At 45.5% G+C, this 27,604-nt stretch overlaps 1 protein-coding gene across 13 annotated transcripts in view; it reads left to right on the forward strand.

The window, feature by feature from the left end:
* The window catches only part of SNAP91 (synaptosome associated protein 91), a 384,555-nt gene that overhangs the window by 342,688 nt on the left and 14,263 nt on the right, over nt 1–27,604 (forward strand). For 12 of the 13 annotated variants that reach the window (XM_029595502.1, XM_029595503.1, XM_029595501.1 and 9 more), the window contains 3 exons: nt 9,497–9,646; nt 10,129–10,159; nt 18,976–19,087. In XM_029595502.1, the coding sequence (XP_029451362.1) occupies nt 9,497–9,646; nt 10,129–10,159; nt 18,976–19,087 (293 nt within the window). The remainder of the gene's footprint in view (nt 1–9,496; nt 9,647–10,128; nt 10,160–18,975; nt 19,088–27,604) is intronic. The other variant, XM_029595506.1, reaches the window with a different exon arrangement.

Below are 27,604 nucleotides of genomic sequence, written 5' to 3' on the forward strand. Positions count from 1 at the left end.
AGTTAGATGCAAATCATTGATAAGAAAGGCAAAGAGAGAATTTGGAAAAAAGCTTACTGTGGAAGCAAATCTCTTAATAAAAACTTTTGTAGGAACATTTAAAGTATAAAGCCTGTGAGGGAGTCGGTTTGATCATTAGATGATCAAGGGGTAAAAGGGGCACTTAAGGATGATAAACTCATAGCAGAGACTAAATGAATTCTTTGCTTTGGTCTTCACTGAGGAGGATGTAAGAGATACCCAGGCCAGAAATGATATTCAAAGATGATGACTTTGCAGAACTGAAACAAATCTCCATGAACCTGGAATTACGTACTAGGGTAAATCAACAAACTAAAGAGTAGCAAATCACATGGACCAGATAGTATACATTCCAGAGTGCTGAAAGAACTGAAAAATGAAATAGACCTGCTTTTGGAAATTTATAAATTCTTATTAAAAATCATATGTTACCTGAAACCTGTAGAGTTGATAGTGTTATGCAAATTTTTAAGAAGAGCTCAAAGAGTGATTCAGGCAACTACAGACCAGGGAGTCTGATGTCTGTCAGGCAAAATGGTAGAAACTATCATAAAGAACAAAATTTATTAACATATAGCGAGGCAAGGTTTAATGGGACAAAGCCAACATGAATTTATCAAAGAGATCTTGCCTCACCAATCTGCTAATTTTTTTTTTTTAGGGCATAAACATGGATAAAGGTGAGCCAGTTGATGTAGTATAATCTGAATTTCCAGAAAGCATTGGAAAAGTCCCTCATGAGAGACTTCTTAGAAAATTAAAAAGTCATTGGCTAGGAGTCAATGTACTTTTGTGGATTGAAAACTGAGAGTAGGGCTAAATGGTAAATTTTCTCAGTGGAGAAAGGTAATTAGTGGAGTGCCCCAGGGATCTGTTCTGGGACCACTGATTTTTAATATATTTACAAACAACCTGGTAACAGGAACGAGTGAAGTGATCAAATTTGCCGATGACACCAAATTATAGTTAAATTACAAGAGGATAGTAACAAATTGCAAGAGGACATTGCAAAAGTGGGAAACTGGCCATGCAAATGTCAAATGAAATTTAATGTGGACAAGTACAAAGTGGATGTCCTTAGGGAAGAGTAACCCAAATTATGGCTACACAAAGTATTCTTCCACGTTAGGAGTCACCATTCAGGAAAAGGATATAATAGTCATTGTTGAAAATGCTTTGAAATATTCTGCTCAATGTGCAGTAACAGCCAACAAAGCAAAATAGAACGCTAGGAATTATTACGAAAGGATGGAGAATAAAACAGAGAATATCCTAATGCCTTTGTATTGCTCCATGGTGCGACCTTATCTTTAATATTGTGTGCAGTTCAGGTCACCATATCTCGAAAAGATATAGCAGAATTAGAAAAGGTACAGAGAAGGGTGACCAAAATGATAAAGGGGATGGAACAATTCCCCTATGAAGAAAAGGCTAAAGAGGTTAGGGCTCTTCAGCTTGGAGAATAGGCAGCTAAGGGGAGATTTGATAGAGGTTTAGTAATCGTTAATCAGTTTAATCTTTCAAAGAGTACAAAGTCTAGGGGACACACAATGAAGATTCTAGATGATACATTTAAAACTAATAAGAGAAAATATATATTTTTACTCAACGCATAATAAAGCTCTTGAATTCATTGACAAGAGGATATGGTGAAAGCTATTAGTATAGCTGAATTTAAAAAAGGTGTGGACGAGTTCCTGGAGGAAAAGTCCATCAACCATTATTAAGATAAAGTTGCAGATATATACTATTTATTCTTGGGATAAGCAGCATGGAATTAGTCTACCCCTTGGGATCCTGCCAAGTGCTGGAGACCTGGATTAGCTACTGTTGGAGACAGAAATCTGGGCTTAATGGACCTTTGGTCTGACCCAGTATGGCACATCTTATGTATGTATTATGTTATGAGGAATGGTGATGTTTTTGTTCTTTTTCTCCATTGTTACATTGCATAGGGTCTGGCTTTTTGAGGTTTCCAGTCAAGTTTTTCGCTACACGTTTGTTTATGCATTTTGGTATCTTCATTCTATATTTGGTAAGGGATCTATCTGTGATCTGCTTATGAAACCAAGGAGAGGTATTCCCCTAAGACAAGCAGGATGGTAGTCCTCACATGTGGGTGACATCATCTGATGGAGCCCGGCACGGAAATCTTTTGTCAAAGTTTCTAGAAGCTTTGACAAGCAGACTAAGCTTGCCCAGCCTGCTGCTGTCCACACGAGATCCCCCTTCAGTCTCTTCTTTTTTGTGATGCAATTGCCTCCTGGTTGTGGAGCTCTTTTCGTTTTCTTATTTTCTCTATCAAGTTTCGGATTTCAACTTTTCCTTGTTGGGGCCCCCTTCAAGATCAGTGCCCCCTTGGCGTGGTAGGTTTTTTTTTTTCTTAATTTTTCCATCTTTGCGGTCAATTCCAGACTCTCGCCTCGTGATCACCAGTCATCGACCACATGCCGGGTATTTTTATGGCGTCGACTGGCTTTCGTTTGTGCCCCCAGTGCCTGCGGGCCATGTCCATCACGGATCTGTGTGAGGTTTGCATCCTCTGCCTGGGGGCCTCGCATGACATCCATGGGTGCCATCTATGTGATTAGATGACCCCCCAAACCACGTCTGAAGTGTCTCGATAAGATGGAGAAACTTTTCAGGGTTCCAAAATCTTCTCTTACTCCTGCATCGGTTCCATCAACGCCGAAGGCTCCCCGAGTGGGGAGCCTTCGGACACTTTTCTCCGGGCAATTCCCCTTGCCATTACCTCTAAGGATCGAGGGGACAGTGATCAATTCTCGATGGTCTCACCACTCTCCCAAACATCGGGATCTTTTGCTTCCTCGGCGCCGGGGAAAGACCGGGCCGAGCACCGAAGGAGGTCCCATAAGCATCACCACTGGTCACCGTCTGCGCACGGCAACAGTTCTGGGGCGGCATCTGCGACTGCCGAGCCACCATCAAAGTGACACCGACCATCGGAGGCCCCATCCTTCAATTCCCTGGGTGGTCCTAGGCATTCCCCACTGACACCGGTGCTGGGTACCATGCCACCTCGGAGATCCGAGGAAGAGCCGGTGATGCCTCGTCTTCCTCCCTCAGTCCTGGCCACTCCAGACTTTCAAGAGGAGTTGGACCACCGAGTGCAGTCTGCAGTGCTTAAAGCCCTCCAGAGCATTAAACTGCCTGCGCCACCGGCCCCCATACCAGTGCCTGAGCCTCCGCCCTCAGTGCTAGCGCCCCTGCTGGAGAGTCTGGACATCCTTCTTGGGCGCCCTTCTAACGCAGCTGGTGCCCGAGGGACCATCGGTTCCCCAGCGGCCACTGATGCCCTCCATTGGAGCTATCCTGATTCTCGGGTCCTCCGAGAAGGAAGATACAGCTGGTACCATGTTCCCTGTGCCACGGTTCCCCGAGCTCCTGTCTGTTTCTTCCGGCCTCCGGTCCTCTCGATGTCAGGAGAACTATAATGCCTGCGGTCCCTTCGGAGCCTAGGCCTGATGCCCCTCATGGACCTCGCCCATGGCACACTGGTCCAAGTGAGGAGGGAAGGGCCTTACGACCCTTGGGGTGATGATTCCACATACTCGTCCTCCATGTTATTCAAACGACCCCCTCTCGGAGCTCTCCCCTTCGGAGGAGCGGCGCCGGTCTCCCCCTGAGGACTTGTCCTTTCCGAGGTTTGTAAGGGCCATGGCCGAGGCCATCCCCTTTCAGCTTCTCACTGAGGAGGTTGCACGACCCAAAGTGCTGGAGCTTCTCCAGTTCGTCCTGAGGAGATTGTGGTAGTCCCTATCCATGACATTTTTAAGGACCTGCTTCAATAGGAAGACCGCAACTTACTTGGTGCAGCAGACCTTGGGGTTTGACAAGCAGCAACTCCCCCACCAGTCTGTAGTCACAGAGTCCGCTTTAAAAAAGGCCCGGTGCTCCCGTACCCATGCCTCTGCTCCTCCAGGACGCGAACATAAGGAGCTGGATGCCTTGGGGAGAAAAATCTTCCAGGGCCCCATGCTAGTGGCTCGCATCGCTGCCTATCAACTTGACATGACCCAGTACAACCACAATCTTTGGAAAAGAGTCCAGGATTTCACGGAGGGCCTTCCCCAACAACAACAGAAGGCCCTTTCCGCCATTGCTCTGTTGCGTCTTGAGCCGGTAAAACACGAGGTGCGTTCCATCCACAATGTTTTTGAGACAGCGGCACGCATAGCCACAGTGGCCATCAGTGTCAGAAGAATGGTGTGACTCAGAGACTCTGGCCGGAGGTCCAGGACAGGCTAGCTGACCTCTCCTGCACATGTGAAAACCCCTTTGGGGATAAGGTCCGGGATGCGGGGGTACAATTGAAGGAACATCATGATGCCCTTCAACAGCTGTCCGCTAGAGCCTTCCAAGGCCCGTCCTTGGCCAGGAAATCCTCCGGGCAGGGTTCTTGGAAGCCCTTTTATCGGCAGAGGAAATATTATCCTCCAGCCACACGGACTCACTCGCCACACACCGGTTCAAGGGGCCACCCTTGGCAACAGCAAGCACCCAGATCCCAACCGGCCCCCCCCCCCCCCCCCCCAGCAAGCCCTGGCCACGGACTTTTGCCTGGCAGCGAAGGAGCATAAGGCAGCTGGCCGTACCCCTGGGTCAGATCCCTCGGTCAGGGACAGGCTCATGAGCTTCGCCTGCCATTGGGAAGAGATAACATCGGATAGCTGGGTCCTCTCTATTGTTCACCAAGGGTATGTATAAAATATTTGACGTCAATAAGACGCTTTTCTGCACGTATTTCACACAAGGATATGACACAGAATTTAGTTAGAACAAATATAAATTTAATATTTCATATCCTTGGGAGACACAAACTGGGAGCCCATTGTTTGGTAAGGGCTCTCCCTGAATGTCTCAGCGTTTGTTAGTCAGTGCTGAATTTTTATAGATAAGAACATTCACTGATCCCTAATGGGACTGCATAAAGTATCAGGTACCACATGTGTCTTATCAAATCAGGCAAACTGTATCTAAGCTTCCCTGATACCACCTCCCACCTTAAGATCCAATTAGGCCTAAGAAGGGCCCACGTGTCTATTGAGTACTGTCAATCTTCTGTTAACTTTGTCCTGTCAATATATCAATCATTGTAGTAGGTCTCGTTCCAGGCCTTTGATCAGAGTCTTGACCTCAGGGGATCTTCAGTTTACCTGGCCTCTTTCAGTCGAGATAGGAATCTGTGAGAACAAAGCTTGGAATGTGGCTCAGCCATCTGCCATCGATAACCTCATGACCTTTCTTCATATCTGGTTAGGTCTGAATTCATTCCAGATGGCTCTCAGTAGCCATTCACACACAGGTCAGCTTAAGTTCATTGCATACCAGCTGGTTCAGTTAGATCAGACAGCAAAGGCCTCTGGGATAAGCTGAGTGAGCCAAAGCCTTCATGTTATGCTGCCATATATCAGGTACTGTCTACATTTCAGCCTGCTCCTGGAGACCTCTTCCCCCATGTCCATCTTGGGGTTCATCCACCCATTTGGTCATTCTTCAAACGGAACTCGCCGCCCTCCTTACAGCGTGTGCAGTAGAACCGGTCCCTTGCCATCAGCAGGGCCGAGGGTTCTACTTGAGATACTTCCTCATTCCAAAGAGGATTGGCAGCTTGTGCCCCATTCTCAACCTCAGGGCGTTGAACAAATGTCTCGTAAGAGAAATGTTCAAGAGGGTCTCTCTGGGCACACTGATCCCGCTCCTCAGGAGACTGGCTTTGCTCCCTCGATCTGAAGGAGGCTTATGCACATATTGCGATTATCCCCAACCACCGGAAGTACCTCTGCTTCGTGGTGGGGAAAGCACACTGAGTAAAATGTGCTGCCCTTCAGGCTGGCATCGGCTTCCTGTGTTTTCACCAAATGTTTAGCGGTGGTTGCATCCTACCTCAGGCGTCGCTCGGTCCATGTTTTCCCCTACTTGGATGACTGGCTAGTCAGGAGCGAGTCTTGCTCTGGAGCCTTGCAGGCTCTGGTCTTGACAATGAGGACCCTGCAGACTGTGGGGTTTGTTATAAACTTTCCCAAGTCGCATCTCTTTCCATCCCCTCAGTTGGACTTCATAGGCGCCAGGCTGGACACAGCACAAGTGAAAGCTTTTCTGCCCAGATACCAGGCGATCACCCTTGCCTCATTGGCTACCCTTGTCCTCAACAGTCGGAGGGTACCAACCCGCCTTTTGCTCTGTCTAGTGGGCCGCATGGCATCCTCCATCTATGTGACTCCTCTGGCTTGCCTCTGCATGAGGAAAGCCCAGTTGACCCTGCAGTCCCAGTGAAGGCAGGCATATCAGGATCTTGAGGTACCAGTCTTAATTACGGACCCACTATGAGATTCTCTTTCCTGGTGGGAAGATCTTTCCAATCTGGAAAAGAACTTCCCTTCCAACCCTCTCTGCCCCAGGTGATCCTCACCATCGATGCATCCCCCCAGGACTGGGAAGCACATATGAACGGCCTCCACATGCAGGGTCTCTGGAGTGCCGCCAAAGCCCACTGTCAGATAAACTTTCTGGAGCTTCGGGCAATTTGATACACCTTGTGGGTGTTCAGCCAGGTCGCAATGTGGTACGTCATCAAACAGGGCAGCATGGGCTCGTTCCTCCTCTGCCACAAAGCAGTACAAGTGTGGAATTGGGCCCTCTTGCAGGGAATGCCCTAAGATTGATTTGCTTGCCGGGCCATCTCAATGTGCTGGCAGACCGATTGAGCTGCTCCTTCCAGTCGCACGCATGGTCTCTCAATCTGGAGGTAGCGGCCAATGGGGCACGCTGGATGTGGACCTCTTCGCCTCCCCTCACAATCACAAGATGAGCAAGTTCTCCCTGTCTCCCTGGTGCCAGAGTCATGCCATCCGGCCTGCAATGCCTTCTCCCTACACTGGGGAAGGGGGCCTTCTGTTTGCATACCCCCCTCTGCCGCTCCTCTTGAAGACTGCTGAAACTTAAGTAGGACAGGGGTCCATGATACTCGTGGCATCCTCTTGGCCCTGACAGGTGTGGTTCCCACTTCTGCAGGACCTGTTGGTACGGCCGCCCATCCGGTTAGGGACAGGGCCCGATCTCATCTCGCAGAATCGGGGCATGCTGTGCCATCCGAACCTCAGAGCTTGGATGTTGAGCACGTAGTCCTCCAGCCCTTGGCACTTTCGGACTGCATCTCCCAGGTTCTGGTGGTGTCTCGCAAACCCTCCTCCAGGAAGTCCTACAGCCTGAAGTGGAAACTGTTTTCCATCTGGTGTGTGGATCATGATTTAGATCCTTTCTCATGCCCCCTTCCCCGGCTGTTGGACTACCTGTCTGAGTCTGGGCTCCAGACCAGTTCCATCAGGGTGCACCTCAGCGCTGTCAGTGTATACCATTGAGGTGTCTCTGGCATGCCCGATTCAGTCCAACACTTGATGGGCTGTTTCATGCGGGATCTCCTCCAGCTGAAGCCCCCTCTTCAGCCTTTGGTTGCATCCTGGGACCTCAACGTTGGCCTGAAACGACTCATGCAACCTCCTTTTGAGCCGCTGCAGTCCTGCAACCTGAAGTTCCTCACCTGGAAAGTCATATTCCTGGTGGCAATTAATTCGGTTTTTTAGGGTCAATGAGCTTCAGGCTCTGGTTATGTATGAATCCTACACTAAGTTCTTTCACGATCGTGTGGTCTCTGCCCAAGGTCATGACTGATTTCCACCTCAATCAGTCCATCGTTTTGCCCACTTTTATCAGAGGCCTCATTCCCACCCAGGGGAACATGTGCTTCATACTTTGAATTGTAAAAGCGCCTTGGCTTTCTACCTGGATCGCACAGCGGACTACAGACAGTCCACCCAGCTCTTCGTGTCTTTTGAGTGGCGGTGGGTAAACAGATATTGTCAAACTGGCTGGCGGATTGCATTGCCTTCTCCTACGTGCAGGCAGGCCTTCAGCTAGCCAGCAGAGTAAAGGCTATGTCAACGTTGGTGGCTCATTTACATGCAGTTTCCATTGTCGAAATTTGCATCACACGTTTGCAGCTCATTACTGCCTAGACAAGGATGGATGTCAGGACAGTGCCTTTGTAAGTCCGTCCTGCGCAATCTGTTCCAGACCTGAACCCAACTCTTCCTGCTTCGTGCTTCTTGTGGGACCAGTCCACTCCCTGTTGACCTACAGCGCTGCAGTTGTATTGTGCTCGTTGACTCCTTGTTCAGCTGTTGTTGGTCTCTCCTGTTGAATGGGGCAATCTGGAGCTTGGTATTCACCCACATGTGAGGACTATCATCCTGCTTGTCCTAGGAGAAAGCACAGTTGCTTACTTTGTAACAGGTGTTCTCCTAGGACAGCAGAATGTTAGTCTTCAGGAATCCCACCCGCCTCCCCACGAAGTTGGATTCTCTTCCGGTTTGTTTTATTTTTTCACTCGTATTTTGCTATGTTACAAGACTAAAGGGGGACCTCGCGTGGACGCGTGGATAGTTGCAGGCTGGGCATGCTCAGTCTGCTGGTCAAAGTTTCTAGAAACTTTGACAAAATTTTTCCGTGCCAGGCTCCATCGGATGATGTCACCCACATGTGAGGACTAACATCCTGCTGTCCTAGGAGAACATCTGTTACAGGTAAGCAAACTGCACTTTCTGATAGCATGTAGTTTCTGTGTACGGATCTATAGCAGCTTAGTTTGTTCTGTTTTCCTAATAGATGTTTTGGGGTGTGGTGTAATATTTACAATGTTGCCTTTCCAAAGGTAGGTCTGTTACTGTTTGAGTCCTGGCAGTTCTGTTTTGGTATGGGTGGGTTTATCATATTGTAGTTCAATTTACTTGTGGCTTTGAGGGCCATTACATATGGGCTCAAAGTGTCTTTTTTGTAGGGTTTTCTGATTGGCATCACAGCAGTGCATGTAAATTTAATATACATGTTGTAAATCTGCTTTGAAGTACCTGAAAGGTGGAATATAAATCAAATATTTTGCCTCAGAAAACTGTACTTTAAATGTTCTTTTTCATATAAAATTTGTTATAAATCCATGAATTTTTTTTATTTGTGGGAAGGGTGTGACTTGGAAGATGGGGGAGGGCATGCCAGGCTGTAAGGCAGTGATAGTGATCTTCAGTCTTCAATAGATTTGCATACAACGGAGGCAGTGCATGCAAATCTTTCTCATGCATATTCATTGTGGACATCCTGAAAACCTGGCCTATTTGTGGCCCTCGAAGACTGGAGTTCACCATCACTGCTGTAAGGTTTGCCTAGGGCACCTAATACCCTTGCAGCGGCCCTGCGCAGCTGCATTGCAGGTACACAGTAAATATTCTCTTCTGCATTCAAAAAGATGAACATTTTTAAGAGGGCAGAAGCATTTCTGCACCTTAGCTTCCCCATTTTGGTGATTTAAATTAAGCTTGCATTAACTTTATGGATAGTATGCACGTAGGCTATGCACTGTTATTGATGCATGTTCTTAATCACTTGGGGTGTTCTGTTTCAGTGTTTGATGGTTTAGGTGATCTTCTTATGCCAACTATGATGCCCCCATGCCAGTCTGCACCCACTTCAGTTCCAGCATCCACAGCTGCTCCTTCAGCAAGCAAAGTCCTTGGAAGTGACCTTGATTCTTCTCTTGCAAGTTTAGTAGGCAGTAAGTAACAGCCACTGTGTTTGAATGAACAGCTTTTATAATCTCAGAAGTTATGTTTCCTATTTCAGATGTAGGAACAATTTGATGGTTCTTTGGCAGTTGAATGTTTCAGTATCATTTTTCCTGATGACTTTTCCTAAGTTGCTCCTTCCACAGTTCCAAATTTCTTCACTGATTGAAACTATGACAACAGTTAAAAAAAAAAAAAATATAGAATATATGTAAGGTCCCTCAGTGAGTATGTGATTCCTGCCATATTCCAGGTAATAGGAAATAAAGTACATAATTTGAATTTAAAAGTATACTTCGTATGGATAAAAATAATCAAACTCAGTTACTGGAAGTGAGCAGTAATCAGAGAAAATGCAAACATTTCCTAAATTATCCCTCATGTGATTCTTACTTTGCAAGAATAAATTAACATTAATTGAGATGCTCAGGGGAAAATCTTTTGTTGAATCTGTTCTTTTATCCCTTTCCAGATCTTGGAATTTCTGGTACTACAGTAAAAAAGTAAGTCTGTGGGAAATATTTGTACATTTTAATGAAAAAAATAAAAATATTTATTTTAGTAGAAAAAGATGTTTTACTACTTTATACAGATATTAAAAAACACAAGTTGACACAGGATTGATGACCAATGATTGCACATACCTGAGAAATCAGAATTTCCAAAAATACTAAGGTTTATTCTTCATGGATCCTTTTAGGGGTCTACAAGTTAGAAAGCTAAAGACTTAAAATTTCTGAAGGCCATAAAACTGTAAATGCAGTATAATCTTCTTGAAGAAATGCATATAGAAGACAATTTTCAAAATGATTTACTGGGGCAAAAGTTATTTTTTTAATTTGATTTCTATTATGCCTTTTGCATCTGATCAGTCCATAGAGAATTACAGTGTAGTTAACTGGGTTAAAAAATATTTGAGAATTTACATTTTAGGGAACATCTGTTTACATCAAGATTGGTGATAGGATAGATCAGATTCAAACATTAGTTGAATTATAATGTATTGAAAATCTCAATTATGTAACCCCCGAGTATCCTAGTGTACAGAAATCTAACATTTGGTACTTGAGACATGTTTTCGGACAGTCTGATATGCTGGCCAAAAAAGCCTTGGTTTTTTTCTTTAGTGTCGAAAGTTTAAGTAGTTATTAATGTTTCAGGTGTGTGGTGGGGGAATGAATTCCACAGATCTGGTACCACACCTAAACGATCTAGACCAGAGACAGCCAACTCCGGTCCTCGAGAGCCACAAACAGGCCTGGTGTTAAGGATATCCACAATGAACATGCATGACATAGATTGCATGCACTGCTTCTATTGTTTGTTTGCAAATATATCTCATGTATATTCATTGTGGATATCTTGAAAACTTGATCAGTTTGTGGCTCTCGTGGACCAGAGTTGGCCACCCTTCTTCTAAACTTTGTTTTTATCACCTATCCTTTTCAATATTTACCTCCTCCCCCTTTGCCAGCTGCTAACAGATCTAAAACTAATACACCACCTCTACGCAGATGACGTGCAGATTCTGATTCCTATAACAGAATCCATCTCAAAATCGCTCACTTTCTGGAACAACTGCCTCCAATCTATCACCAGCCTTCTCAACAGTTTGAACCTGGTCCTTAATGCCGCCAAGACCGAACTCCTCCTTATCTCCTCCAACCAAGATTTCCCCCCCCCCACCCCCACAGACCCACCCCAACACCCAGATCACACATGAAGAGACCTCTGTTTTATCCTCAACAACCGCCTAAACCTAAAGAAAACTATCAACAACACGACCAAAGACTGTTTCTATAAACTCCAGGTTTTAAAAAGACTCAAACCTCTCCTGTATTTCCACAACTTCAGGACAGTCCTACAAACCATGCTCTTTGCCAAAATAGACTATTGCAACGCTCTCCTCCTTGGACTCCCCAGCTCCACCACCAAACCTCTACAGATGCTACAGAATGCCGCGGCCAGAATTTTGACTAACACCAACCGCGGAGAACACATCTCACCCATCCTCCAGAACTTACACTGGTTGCCAGTTAACTACAGAATTCTATACAAATCACTCACCATAATACACAAAACCATCCACAATCAACTTCAGCTCGACCTCGAAATCCCCTTCAGACTCCACTCCTCCACCATACCAATTAGAGAAGCATACAAAGGAACTCTGCAAGCGGCAGGGATCTAGCCCCCGAGCGTGAAGGGCTCGGGTCAGGCTGAGAGGCGCCTCGGTCCCGGCGTGGACTTAGCCCCGAGCGAGACGAGTTCGGCGGCTTACAGGCAGCGGGTGAATTTCCTCAAGCGCGGCGGTGAAGGTATTTACCCTCTCCCCCCGCAGCCGGAGACCGCCCGGGTTACAGCCGGGAAGCGCCGAGGATCAGGTAAGGCATACATCTCTTACTTTTTGGTCTCCGAGGGACGAGGATCGGCGGCGTGGCCTGTATGCGGCACGCTGTGGAGGGCGCCATTTTGTTGGCCTTGTTCAGGTATTGAGCGCCCATGATAGGCGCCTGTCTATGACTAAGCGCATATTATTGAGCGCATATTGTATATCATTGTGCGTATATTGCTGACCGCATATTGTTAAGCGCCTGTTGTATTAAGCGCATATTGCTGCCGCATATTGTTGAGCGCCTGTTGTATTAAGCGTATATTGCTGCCACATATTGTTAAGCGCCTGTTCTATTAAGCGCATATTGCTGCCACATATTGTTAAGCGCCTGTTGTATTAAGCGCATATTGCTGCCGCATATTATTGAGCGCATATTGTATTGGGCGTATATTCTTCAGCGCTACATTCCCAGGCCGCGATGGAACAGAACGCCTCAGCGTCTTCAGCGGCGGCGCCTCCTGATTCCGGCATTAAAGCCCTGGGCCTCTGCTCAGCATGCCAGCTTAGAGCCACGCACAGCGAGGAGCCAGACTCCCTTTGTGCCCAATGTGAGGAGGCAGTGGGAGCCTCGGGCCAGGACCAGTCTCAACCGAGGTTTGCTGACAGTTCCCCAGGGGCCACCCCGGATCTAGCGGGCAGTCTTGAACAACCTGGAATCCCGGGGGACCTGGTACCCCGACGACTAGAGACCGCTTCCATTTCCTGGGTAGATCTCTTTAAGGGGATTCATGCCTTTGTACAGATGCAATCAGCTTCCCGTCCAGGCCCTGCTGCTGCTGCTGCTGTTGTTACTCCAGCTGATCCTGCCCCTGGACCTTCACGCCCTTATCATGGGCACCCGCATCCGAGCAGTCCGGTTCAGGCGGAACTTGATGTCTCGGAGGATGAGTCCGAACCCCCGGAGGAGGAGGAACTTCCCTCAGAGATTGAGCCATATCGAACCATGAGGCGGTTCTTTCCTAAGGAGGATCTCTCCGACCTGGTATCTCAGTGCCTGACTGAGTTGGCTATTACAGGTCCCAGCACTACGGTGCCCTCTATGCAGAACCCTCTGCTGGAAGGTCTTCGCCCTACAGCCTGCCATTTTCCCTTCTTGCAAGCAGCACAGCAGCTGATAGATTTGGAATGGGCTGCACCAGCGGCCTCATTCAAAGCGGGTCGGGCCCTGATGGGCATGTACCCCCTGGAACCGGCAATCAAGGAGATGCTGGTGTGCCCTCAGGTGGGCGCCTTGGTTAGCGCTGTGGTCAAGCGCACTACCATTCCAGTTGAAGGGGGGACTGCCCTCAAGGAGCCTCATGACCGGCGACTGGACGCCATTCTGAAACAGACCTTTGAAGTGGCAGCTCTATCTTTGCGGATCGCAACCTGCTGCACAGTGGTGACGCGTTCCTGTTTGTCACAGGTCAGGAACAATGCTCCGGCAACAGACATGGAGTCAGCTCTCTCGTTCCTCACGGATGCTGCATCAGACCTAGTCCGTACAACAGCCAAGGGGGTCTCATCCTCCGTAGCAGCCAGGAGGCAGCTCTGGATACAGAATTGGTCAGCCGATGCTCCTTCGAAGACACGCCTCACCAGAATGCCCTTTAGGGGTTCTTTCCTCTTTGGCAGCGACCTTGATAAGCTGGCCAGCACATGGGGCGCCTCTCCAGTACCTCGACTGCCGGAAGATCGGTTCAGAAGGAACCAGCGCGCCTTTCCAAGGCCCTCCAGAGATAGAAGCTCCCAGCGCTTCACTCCCTATAGGAGTCGCTACCAGGCACCTCGTCCTCAGGCCAGGAACCAGTCCTTTCGGACCAAGCAGCGCAAGAGGGGAGCCGGCTCGGGTTCAGGTCCCGGCCACGCCTCACAATGAGAATCAGCCGATCCATCCGGAGGACGGAGCCATAGGGGGCAGGTTAACCCTCTTCTACCCCAGATGGGTCGAGATTACGTCGGACCAGTGGGTCCTTGCCATCATCCGAGAGGGGTATTATCTGGACTTTCATCATCTCCCTCCGGACAAGTTTGTGGAATCTTCGTGTCCCATACACAAGAAGGCAGCATTGGAAGCTACCCTGGCGAGGCTCCTGTCCTTGAAAGCCATCATCCCAGTACCTGCATGGGAAATGAATTCTGGACACTATTCCATTTATTTCATGGTACCCAAGAAAGAGGGCACTTTCCGGCCCGTATTGGACCTCAAGTCAGTCAATCGATACTTAAGGGTCCCGAGGTTTCGCATGGAAACTCTGCGCTCAGTCAAGACCGCAGTACAGCCAGGAGAATTCCTCACGGCCTTAGACTTGTCAGAAGCCTACCTGCATATCCCGATCCATCCGGATCATCAGCGCTACCTACGCTTCAAGGTTCTGGGATGCCACTTCCAATTCCGGGCTCTGCCCTTCGGGTTAACCACGGCGCCGTGGACCTTCACCAAGGTGGTCGTAGTGGTAGCAGCGGCGCTCAGACGGGAAGGAATCCTTGTCCATCCCTACCTAGACGATTGGCTGATCAGGGCGAAATCACGAGAGGAGAGCAATCGGGCAAACGACAGGGTGATCGCCCTTCTGGAAAGCCTGGGATGGGTAGTCAACCTCAACAAGAGTTGCCTACAACCTTCCCAATCACTGGAATACCTGGGAGTCCAGTTCGACACCCAGGCAGACAAAGTCAGTCTCACTACCAAGAGAAGGTTAAAACTTCAGACGCGTCTCCGGTCCTTGATGGGAGCCAGCCGGCCCATAGCTTGGGATTATCTGCAGGTTCTCGGCCTCATGGCATCCACCCTGGAAGTGGTACCCTGGGCAAGGGCCCATACGAGACCTCTACAATGCTCCCTGCTCTCTCGCTGGAGCCCCCACTTTCGGAACTATTCCGTGCATCTACCTCTGCCAGCCAGAGTGAGGACCCAGTTACAGTGGTGGTTGCAGTCCAACCACACGAGCAGGGGGTCGAAGATGTCCTCCCCCACGTGGACTCTGCTCACCACAGATGCCAGCCTGAGCGGCTGGGGCGCACACTGCGAAGAACTCACCGCACAAGGGCGGTGGAACAGAGAAGAGTCAGGGTGGAACATCAACCGTCTAGAGGCACGAGCAGTCCGGTTAGCCTGCCTGCAATTTGCTCACAGACTGCGGAACAAAGCAGTCAGAGTGATGTCCAACAACGCCACCAAGGTGGCATACATCAACCGTCAGGGCGGAACCAGAAGCAGACAGGTATCTCTAGAGATAGCCCCGCTGATGGCTTGGGCAGAGGCGAATCTTCAGGACATCTCCACCATCCACATTGCCGGGAAGGACAACACCACGGCAGACTTCCTCAGCAGAGAAAGCCTAAATCTGGGGGAATGGCAGCCGTCACCCACAGCCTTCCAGATGATTGTGGATCACTGGGGGATTCCGGACATGGACTTACTAGCGGACAAGTCCAGTGCTCAAGTACCCAGATACTTCAGCCGCAAGCGAGATCCATTCTCTCACAGGATCGACGCCCTGGTTCAGCCATGGCCTCCAGGGACTCTGCTATACGCCTTTCCTCCGTGGCCTCTGCTGGGCGCCCTTATCCACAAGATTCAGAAGCACCGGGGCCTAGTTCTTCTAGTGGCACCAGACTGGCCAAGAAGACCCTGGTATGCAGACATGAGAAGACTACTGGCAAGGGAGCCCCTTCCCCTGCCTCCTCTCTGGGACCTGCTTCGTCAAGGTCCCATCCTCCACAAGGATCCGGCTCAATTCTCTCTTACGGTCTGGCCATTGAGAGGGCTAGGCTGAGGAAAAGAGGTTACTCGGAGCCCGTGATAGATACACTCCTCCGAGCTCGCAAGTTTTCCACATCCCTCACCTACATAAGGATCTGGAGAGTATTTGAAGCCTGGTGCGACACTCATGGCACCAACCCACATGTGACCACAATCCCTATTGTTTTGGATTTTCTACAGGATGGGCTTCAGAAGGGTCTCTCCCTAAGCTCCATCAAGGTTCAGGTGGCTGCGCTGTCTTGCTACGGTCCCAGGAGGGATGGCAAGACCATTGCCACGCATCCAGATGTTTCTCGCTTCCTAAAAGGAGTCAAACACATTCGTCCGCCACTGAAGTGGCCAGTGCCCCTGTGGAAACTCAACCTAGTTTTGGATTTCCTCGCGGGATCCACCTTCAGACCCCTTCGGGGCCTGTCTCTCCGTTCTCTAACTTTGAAGATGGTGTTTCTGCTGGCAGTGTGTTCAGCACGCCGCATCTCAGAGCTGCTTCCAAAGGGCGCAAGGATCAAGTGGATCCTGCCCAGAAATGGACCCATCTTTTACTGAATGAGGATTCCCAGCCCTCCTTGACCTTTTCTGGAGGAAGCTGCTTGCAGTGTGTTAGGTGAGGGGGATGGAGACAGCAGCCCTGCTGCAAGAGCTTGAATCCTGGGTTAGGAAGTGACTAAAGGGGAGGTTACAAAGGGTCATATTGGCTCATATTTTATGAGAAATTGGGTTACAAGTGGGGATTCACAAGAGTCGATGTTAAGATCACTGTTTAATATTTTTGTGTGATCAAGAGGCAGGAATGAGCCATGGTATTGCCATTTTAGCAAATGACACCAAACTGTCAGTAGGAGCCAATTTAAAAAAAATAACTTGGGAGATGCACAGCCAAAATTTTCATTTGGTTTGGTTTTGGCCCAAATTTCATTAGTGGGGTTTTGGATTTTTGTTTCATTTTATATACATTTTAGAACTTAGCACACCCTATTTGCAAATAGTATGCATTCTTTTTTTTTTTTTCTAAACATTTTTTAGGCTTTTGGGAGGAGTTTATTTGTTTCAGGTTTAGTAAAATGAAAAGAAAATGGCCATTTTTTATGTAGTTTGTTATTCATTTTAAAATGAATCCTTATATCTATTAGATATTTTATGCAAATGGGCAGACAACAAGCACATGAGATTTAATGTGTATACGTCTAGGGCATGCATTTGGGGCACAAGGATAGGCAGGTAAAATATACTTTGAATAGGGTAATGCTTGTTAGTGCTAACTAAACTTAAGACGTGTCTTGCTGAGACAGACCAGTGGTCCATTGAAACCAGCATTCTGTCTCCAAATAGTGGCTAGTCTGGGTCACTTGAAAGAACCCAGCAGCTTCTAATAGGAAAGTCTGTTCCTTATTGCTCATGCCCAGAATATAAAGTGGAGACACCCCCAAGTCTGACTAATTGTTTATCGACCCGTTCTCCAAAAAACTTGTCCAAACCTTATAGAAAGCTGACAGAATGGAGTAATCATAACTTTAGCATTACCAGTGGTTAAAGGTGTCTTGTAGTCCTGCATCAGTTCTATATATGATGGGTCTTTTTTCCTGTTATGATATAATTCTTTCTTAAGTTGGACATTATGGGTTGATTTTTGTTGTCTGATAGAGTAAGGCCCTTCTTTGCACCTATTCTAGCATTTTTGAGGATAGATGCCAAAAAACTGAATCCCATATGCCATAAGTGATCTGACAAATGCCTTATATGATGGTAGATTAATTTCCCCTGTTTAATGTATGTGAACATGGTGCCTTGTTTTGGCAGCTGCTCCTTCACTTTGCATATTCATTTCTAGTGTAAGAATATAAGAAATGGCATATACTGGGTCAGAACAATGACCCACTGAGCTGAACAACCTATCTCTAATAGTGTTCAGTGTGTGTCGCTTGGAAGAAGCACCCAACAGATCTTAATTTGGAAAGATCCACTTCCCGTTCACGCACGGATATCATATCAACTAATATGTCCTGGTCTTTAGAGAGAGTGCAGAGAAGGGCAACAAAGAATGATTAATGGGACGGAAAGACATAACAAGTTAGGACTCTTCTGCTTGGAAGAGATGACAGAAGGGATATGATTAGAGGTTTACAAAATCACGAGTGGTGTGTAGAACAAGTTAATAGGAAATGGTTACATAAGCTAATGTGTGATCTTACTTGTCCTAAAAGATCAGCCAAATTGGAGTCACATTAGAAAGACATTTAATTAACAATCACATTACACTATACAGGGATCTGTCAGGGATAAGCTTTTAATCAGAGCAACTACATAAAGAGCATCTGTTAAGATCAAGAGGTTTTAGATTTTGGTGCTTTGAACATATGTTGGAAACATGGTAACAGATGCAAAAAGGGTTGAATTGGCAGAAGTTTGAAACTTGAGCAGGAGTACTAATAGTCAAATCTCAGCCATTTCTGGTCTAAGTATGAAGTAAGTAAATGTACGAATTTTTTTTTTTAAAGTTTCATTTATGAATGTATTTAAAATATGCTTAAGTGGACAGTAGCTGGGGTTGAATCCCGTGATTACTAGAATTACCCTAAAGAGACCCGTTTGGTACTGAGGTGAAGGTTGGGCTCGTGAGCCTCTTGTGATCTTTCAATCTAACCAACTATGTAACATTCCAGCCCATCTTGCTTCAGTTCCCTGATTTAAGGCCTGCTGGGTAAACAAGAAATTTATTGATCCAAAATGCTCTAGTTGCTTTTGCAATGACAGTTTCCTTGTATGTTGAATGTTTGCTCTGTTCTCTATTTACTTAACCAGATAAATAAAATAAATTACATGTGAGGGAGAGAGAGGGCAGTACAGTGGCAGGCAGGTGGTTTCACGATACTTTGGGGGGGGGGGGGAAGACTGAAAACCTTTTTGATGCATGAAAAAGTAAGGATATAACATTCTAGATTTAAAAGTTTGAGCGGTGGATGGGGAAGGAAGTGAAACTAAATTGTACTTTGTACTGGTATATACATTAGAAAATGCAGTATGTCTGAGGAAAGGAAGAGGCAAGGTGAGTAGATTACCTGGGATATTTGAGATTTCTTAGTGAATTAGTAAGTTGCCATCAAGCAGTGTTATAGCTGAACACTGCTGTAATAATCGGTCGTCGTGATTTAACCATATCTGTCTTTGCCTTGTTTTCTTAGGGGAGACCTTCAGTGGAATGCTGGCGAAAAGAAATTAACGGGGGGTGCTAACTGGCAACCAAAAGTTGCACCAGCCACATGGGCTTCTGGTGTTGCACCCAGTGGGCAAATGGTATGTGCCATTTGGTATTTTAATTTCATATTTTAATTGTACGTATCAAGTAGATGCCATTTCCCAAATGTTAGTGTAATGCTGGGGTGCATAGGGAGACGTAGAAAAAATAGAGGCTGATAATGTCTCTGTACTTGTCATTGGCGAGACCTCAGTTGGAGTATTGTGTTAATTCTGGAGGCTGCACCTCCAATAGGATATAGACCGTATAGGCAGGCCAGAAAGAGGCTAATGGAATGGTGCAGAGTCTTCACCAAAAGCTCTATGAAATGAAATCTAATGACTTGGTTGTGTGTGCCCTAAAGGAGGATGTGATAGGACACCAGTGATGATTTTCTGCCAGGTCACCAGTCTTAGACTTCTGAACTTGCTTCCTTTCCCTCAATGCAGCTAGATTAGAAGGTGAAGGCTGCCCCTGGCCTAGACCTTGTAGTTTTATATTTAAAAAAACATAAGAACATAAGAAATTGCCTTGCTGGGTCAGACCAAGGGTCCATCAAGCTGAGCATCCTGTTTCCAACAGAGGCCAAAACCAGGCCACAAGAACCTGGCAAATACCCAAACACTAAGAAGATCCCATGCTTCTGATGCCAGTAATAACAGAGGCCATTCCCTAAGTCAACTTGATTAATAGCAGTTAATGGACTTCTCCTCCAAGAACTTATCCAAACCTTTTTTGAACCCAGCTACACTAACCACATCCTCTAATGGAGACATCCTTTACATTTGTCTACCCTTGAGATACTTAGCGAAAATATTTTTCAGTGAGAAGGAAGTTCCAGAGCAAGAGGGTATAATATGAGGCTCATGGGGGTTAGAGATTAAGGAGAAACTTTAACAAATATGTTTTCAGAGAGAGGGTGATGGATTCATGAAGCGTTCTCCCAGTGGAGGCAAAAATAGTAACAGAATTCAAGAATGTATGGGATAAGAACAGAGGATCCCTAGTTGCAAATTAGTATATGGAAGACGCTGAGAGAATCTGGGGTCTATAGTACACTGCAACAGGAGTTAAAACCGAGCAAACTAGATAGTTCTTATGTGCCATCAAATTCTGTCTTTCTAATTGTGGCATCTTGTTGCCCATATGTAACTCTTGCTGCCCTATCTGGAATGAGACAAGGGCTCTTCAGGGAGATGAGGGACCATTATATACCCCTTGGGGGGGGGGGGGGGGGGGGAGATAACCACTCGATACCAGGGCTGAGACCCTGTGAGTGGGGAAGGGAAGGATTTACCTTCAGTACCCAAGCTGTTTTAGGTGGAAGCATTTCCAGGAAGACACTGCACACAAGGGTTGTTTTGTCCCAAAAATGTCCTTACCTTGAAAAATGTAACAGTTGAAAATTGTACCATCTCATAGAGTGACCAATCTTCCAGCAGGTACTGAAGTTGGGGGGGGATAAAGGAAGGGCTTCTAATCTTTGTCTATGCACTTTCCTGGGATTTAGGCTCACTTGGAGTGATGCATGGGCTCACTGATTCCCCAAGGACTTAACCATTTCTCCAAATACTTGAATCTTTTTCCTTTTGGCTTCCAGATTATTTATTAATTTATTTAAAAGTTTTATATTCTGCTTATATTGTGATCCACTTAGCATAGGTTTCACATCTTAAACATAAGTATCAGTAATAAGTAAATAAAAAAACCCAATTATACAACTAATACAAAACAAATAAAACAGTATACATTTAAGGAAAAAGCTAACTGAAACAGGTGTGCTTTTAAAATTTTACAAAATAACGTATCTGAAAGATCACAAATCTCCTGGAGAGGAGATTATTGTATAAAACCTGGCCCATTACTGAAAACGTCCAACTCCTAGTAGATTGAAGATGCAAAATCTTGTTAGAACACACACTTGTTAAGCAGAATGCAGGTCATTTGGGATGGAACATATAGAGATAAGCAATCAACAAAAAATAGAGACCCTCACCCCGGAGAGTTATATAAACCATGATAATTTAAAATACACACACTGATGCACCATTGCTGCAAAATTGATGTGATATGATCTCTAACAGGGCAAGCAGTAGTTAGCAGGCTGGTGAATTATGTTAACAACTGTAAAGCTTTAAAAGAATATTGTAGAAAGTGAATTATAGTAATCATAGTCAAACGAATACTTGAATTACAGTTTGAAAGTCCTCCTTGGGCAAAATAAATTTCAGAGGACAGAACATGAGTAATATATAAAAAAAAAAAAAAAAAAGCACTACGCTTTCCTAACAGCGTTTAACTGTGTCCAATGCCACTTGGAAGTCCAGGAGAAAACCCAAATCCTGAACAAGTGTCGCCAACAAGATGGGACAGATGTTAATGGTAAGGTTTAGCAACTTTTCAGGAATAGAAGCCCTACTAACCCACACAGCGATTGACAGATTTAAGTGGAGACTATTACAAAATAACCGCTTGCTAACTTTCTGCAGGCAAATCTGGGAATCAGCGGCAGAAGCTGAATATATCTGCATACATTTTGAAATAAATGTTATATATGGCTCACAGAAGAAGTAAATAAAAGTTAAACAAAGCTGGGAAACTCCCATATGCACAGGCCTCCAAGAAGATTTTGAGTGACTGGCTGTTGCCTACTTAAGAACATGCCATACTGGGTCAGACCAAGGGCCCATCAAGCCCAGCATCCTGTTTCCAACAGTGGCCAATCCAGGCCATAAGAACCTGGCAAGTACCCAAAAACTAAGTCTATTCCATGTTAGCCACTGCTATTACTAGCAATGGTATTTTCTAAGTCAACTTAATTAATAGCCGGTAATGGACTTCTCTTCCAAGAACTTATCCAATCCTTTTTTAAACACATCTATACTAACTGCACTAACCACATCCTCTGGCAACAAATTACAGAATTTAATTGTGCGTTGAGTGAAAAAGAACTTTCTCCGATTAGTTTTAAATGTGCCACATGCTAACTTCATGGAGTGCCCCCTAGTCTTTCTATTATCCGAAAGAGTAAATAACCGATTCACATCTACCTGTTCTAGACGTCTCATGATTTTAAACACCTCTATTATATCCCCCCTCAGCCGTCTCTTCTCCCAGCTGAAAAGTCCTAACCTCTTTAGTCTTTCCTCATAGGGGTGCTGTTCCATTCCCATTATCATTTTGGTAGCCCATCTCTGTACCTTCTCCATCGCAATTATATCTTTTTTGAGATGCGGTGACCAGAATTTTGCACAGTATTCAAGGTGCCGTCTCACCATGGAGCGATACAGAGGCATTATGACATTTTCCATTTTATTCACCATTCCCTTTCTAATAATTCCCAACATTCTGTTTGCTTTTTTGACTGCTGCAGCACACTGAACAGACTATTTCAATGTGTTATCCACTATGACGCCTAGATCTCTTTCTTGGGTTGTAGCACCTAATATGGAACCTAGCATTGTATAACTATAGCATGAGTTATTTTTCCCTTTATGCATCACCTTGCACTTATCCACATTAAATTTCATCTGCCATTTTGATGCCCAATTTTCCAGTCTCACAAGGTCTTCCTGCAATTTATCACAATCTGCTTGTGATTTAACTACTCTGAACAATTTTGTATCATCTGCAAATTTGATTATCTCACTCGTCGTATTTCTTTCCAGATCATTTATAAATATATTGAAAAGTAACGGTCCCAATACAGATTCCTGAGACACTCCACTGCCCACTCCCTTCCACTGAGAAAATTATCCATTTAATCCTACTCTGTTTCCTGTCTTTTAGCCAGTTTGCAATCCATGAAAGGACATGCCACCTAAGCCATGACTTTTTACTTTTCCTAGAAGCGTCTCATGAGGAACTTTGTCAAACGCCTTCTGAAAATCCAAGTATCCTACATCTACCGGTTCACCTTTATCCACATGTTTATTAACTCCTTCAAAAAAGTGAAGCAGATTTGTGAGGCAAGACTTGCCTTGGGTAAAGCCATGCTGACTTTGTTCCATTAAACTATGTCTTTCTATATGTTCTGTGATTTTGATGTTTAGAACACTTTCCACTATTTTTCCTGGCACTGAAGTCGGGCTAACTGGTCTGTAGTTTCCCGGATCGCCCCTGGAGCCCTTTTTAAATATTGGGGTTACATTAGCTATCCTACAGTCTTCAGGTACAATGGATGATTTTAATGATAGGTTACAAATTTTTACTAATAGGTCTGAAATTTCATTTTTTAGTTCCTTCTGAACTCTGGGGTGTATACCATCCGGTCCAGGTGATTTACTACTCTTCAGTTTGTCAATCAGGTCTACCACATCTTCTAGGTTCACCATGATTTGATTCAGTCCATCTGAATCATTACCCATGAAAACCTTCTCCAATACGGGTACCTCCCCAACATCCTCTTCAGTAAACACCGAAGCAAAGAAATCATTTAATCTTTCCGTGATGGCTTTATCTTCTCTAAGTGCCCCTTTAACCTCTCTATCATCTAATGGTCCAACTGACTTGATAAATAAGAGCAGAACCATTTCACCACACTGTCACCCATACCTAATGAGTACAGCCTGTCTGCAAGAATGGAATGGCTGACAGTGTTGAAGGCAGCGGAAATATCGAGGCCTTCCAAGATCACTCTGTTTCCCTTGATATTTCCAGATCACTGGATGGGCAGCGTTCTCCTTTTTCTCTTTTCTTTCCACAGTGCTTGGTCATCTGACACTCACTCCTAGTTACTTCTCCGTAAATCTTCATTCACACTTAAGAACTCAGATTAGGGTCTTCTGTCCCCATAAAAGACAGACCCAGAATGAAAGATTCACTCCTTCAGAATGGAGATAGTCTTCACTCCATTACTGGATCCCTCAGGAATAACAACGTCAGCAAAGTATCAGAAGCCTACTCTACAGGCACTTTACTGTGTGAACCTCTATACCCACTGCAGGAACTCGGACACTGAGGACGAAAGGCAGACTTCCCCTTTCCTCAAACTCCAAACTATTTTGAAGAGACAGCAGACTGAACTTCTCCCCTTAGCTCCAAACTCTCTCTCTAGAATCTTCTGCTTCGGATCATGGATTCTAGAAACTGTTCTATCCTCTGTTTTATCAGTGATTCCATTAATTTATTCACCACAGAGGTCAGACTAAGCAACCTGTAGTTCCTAGCCTTCTACTCACTGCTTTTACGAAGAGGAACCACATCCACCTGTCTTCAGTCCTCCGGAACTACTCCTAACTCTAAAGAAGCATTGAAAAGGTCAGCCAGTGAAGCTGCCAGGACATCTCTCTGCGTTCCTTTAGTACCCTCGAATGTATCCCATTCAGCCCAATCGCTTTATCACAAACAGTCTTCCAAAAAATATTTGAAGTTTACCTTGTTTACAGGCATATTTGTGTCCACTTTTTGTCGTCCTACTACTGACCCTTCCTCAGTGAACACCAAATAGAAATATGTTTAGCAATTCCTCTTTTCCATGTCGGCCTCTATGTATTCCTCCCCTTCACCTCTGAGTCTTACTATGCCATTTTTGCATTTCCTCCTATCACATTTTTTTTTAAAGTCATCTTTTATCATACTTGCTATTGACAAACTAGTCTGAGGTGTTACCTTCTCTTCATCAGGTTGGTGCAGAAGCAGCATAGCTTCTGGCAAACTTTTTAGCTCCTTGCATGTTCTAGTTTTCTTACCATAGACTTTATAGTTTTGATAACTTTTGGTTTTGCAAACTGTTACATTTGGAAATTTACATTGAACTTTGATATTTCATAGCACATTGCACTCTCAAATGAAAAAAAAAAACCCATAGTGAGATGCCCAGAATGAGTCCCTTAACTAGTTATGTGTTGCTATGAAATCTCTATAGCCCCCCCCCCCAATATCCTCATTTGTTTTCCTTAAACTGCATATCTGTTGTGATTTTTTTTTTCTTCTCCTATCCGAGATTTTCCTTTCCACCAAATACCATGTACTTAGAAAATATGAACAGCTAATACAATTGCAGCTATCCCTGATACCAGAGATATGTCAGCCAGTGTGGCAGGGGGCATTAAGAAAGCCACCTTGATCCTTGTCATTCTTGATGTATAACAGTGTAGTTGGTACAGAATATGTTCATGTATGTAGGAAACATCTCTACTCATGTATCTAATGCTCAGATGGATTCCTTTTTTTTTCCATACTCTGTTTACAAATATCACACACACACACCCCCGATGAGACTCCTTGAATTCTTAGTAGTGAAATTCAGTGCACTTGCCCAGTTTATCTAATGGTTTGGGTTCTCTGGGGACCACGTTTCAGGTTGGTTTGAAGGGGCGGAGGTCAGAGTGGCAGAAAATAAAAATGCATATAAGGGTTTTCAAAGTAGGTAAATCTGTTTTCACGTTCTTATCTTAGATGCTTTAAATCAAATTGGCATTCTTTCATTTTGAGTCTTTTTTTTTTTTTTTTTTTTTTTTTTTTTGTAAATTTAGGAACAGAAATAATTGATAAATGCTTTTATGACTCAGTAATTATTAGGATGTTTTAAGTCTTGTATGTCAGGATAGAGTGGAGAGGATTCCTAATATAGCCGAATTCTCCCATGTTCAAGGGATGTACTAACATTTAATCAGATCGGTATTCCCATCAATGGTTTCAAGTTTTTACCTTTTATTTTAAGCAGTGTTGCTGTTTTAGTTTGCTTGAATATGTAGAAATATAAGGATCAACAAAACAGCATTTGAGTTATCCTGCCCTTTCAGGCCAGTGTGGAGACAGCACAGACATACGGGGTTAAGTAGTACAGAGTCCGCTGGATCTGGGGCTGCCTGTATATGCTAGGGATGTGAATCGTGTCCTCGATCGTCTTAACGATCGATTTCGGCTGGGAGGGGGAGGGAATCGTATTGTTGCCGTTTGGGGGGGTAAAATATCGTGAAAAAATCGTTAAAAAATCGTTAAAAATCGAAAAATCGAAAAACCGGCACATTAAAACCCCCTAAAACCCACCCCCGACCCTTTAAATTAAATCCCCCACCCAAATAACTTAAATAACCTGCGGGTCCAGCGGCGGTCCGGAACGGCAGCGGTCCGGAACGGGCTCCTGCTCCTCAATCTTGTCGTCTTCAGCCGGCGCCATTTTCCAAAATGGCGCCGAAAAATGGCGGCGGCCATAGACGAAAAAGATTGGACGGCAGGAGGTCCTTCCGGACCCCCGCTGGACTTTTGGCAAGTCTCGTGGGGGTCAGGAGGCCCCCCACAAGCTGGCCAAAAGTTCCTGGAGGTCCAGCGGGGGTCAGGGAGCGATTTCCCGCCGCGAATCGTTTTCGTATGGAAAATGGCGCCGGCAGGAGATCGACTGCAGGAGGTCGTTCAGCGAGGCGCCGGAACCCTCGCTGAACGACCTCCTGCAGTCGATCTCCTGCTGGCGCCATTTTCCGTACGAAAACGATTCGCGGCGGGAAATCGCTCCCTGACCCCCGCTGGACCTCCAGGAACTTTTGGCCAGCTTGTGGGGGGGCCTCCTGACCCCCACGAGACTTGCCAAAAGTCCAGCGGGGGTCCGGAAGGACCTCCTGCCGTCCAATCTTTTTCGTCTATGGCCGCCGCCATTTTTCGGCGCCATTTTGGAAAATGGCGCCGGCTGAAGACGACAAGATTGAGGAGCAGGAGCCCGTTCCGGACCGCTGCCGTTCCGGACCGCCGCTGGACCCACAGGTTATTTAAGTTATTGGGGGGGTGGGGGATTTAATTTAAAGGGTCGGGGGTGGGTTTTAGGGGGTTTTAGTGTGCCGGCTCACGATTCTAACGATTTATAACGATAAATCGTTAGAATCTGTATTGTATTGTGTTCCATAACAGTTTAAGACGATATTAAAATTATCGGACGATAATTTTAATCGTCCTAAAACGATTCACATCCCTAGTATATGCCATTACAGTTTGCTGAAGGGAGAGGAGGTGTGGAGACTAACATTTACAGTTCACAGGCTTACGTCTGATAATGAGTGAGAGCCAGTGTTCTTCAGTTTGTCTTTATTTTTAAGTGTTTGAGTATCTTAATGTCACATGTTTTGCACTCTGGTGTCCTGCTTTCCCTTACCTTTAAGTCCTGCGATTGAGGTCATTTAGAGCATGATATTCCTTTGAGCAATGTTCACCTACTGCGTTGTCATCCTGTTCCTCTCTGCGATGTTATCTTACGTCTGTGAAGATTTATTCTCCTCATTAATTTCTGGCTCATTTCACTGATTTAGCATCCCCCTGAGATTATGTACTGGATGCTGTTCCGAACACTTGGACGCATGGAGTAAAATTTTCACCTTCGTCCTTTTAGATTAAAAAGAAACATTTTATTACTTGCCTTATTACTAGAAAACTATGTACAAAGCGAGGCACAGACCCCCAAATATAAAAACACCAATAACATTCAATTAGAACAGTCAGGAAAATTACAATTATAGTAACTGCAGCCCCCACCATTAGGAAAACATGCTCTTGATTTGAAGAGGAATCACAAATACTTGTCACTTATCTGGTCGCACAAACTTTTTAATAGCTCATTAAATCTATTTTGCCCCATTACTGTTTAT

Source organism: Rhinatrema bivittatum, chromosome 3 (assembly GCF_901001135.1).
Source record: "Rhinatrema bivittatum chromosome 3, aRhiBiv1.1, whole genome shotgun sequence".
NCBI lineage: Eukaryota > Metazoa > Chordata > Amphibia > Gymnophiona > Rhinatrematidae > Rhinatrema > Rhinatrema bivittatum.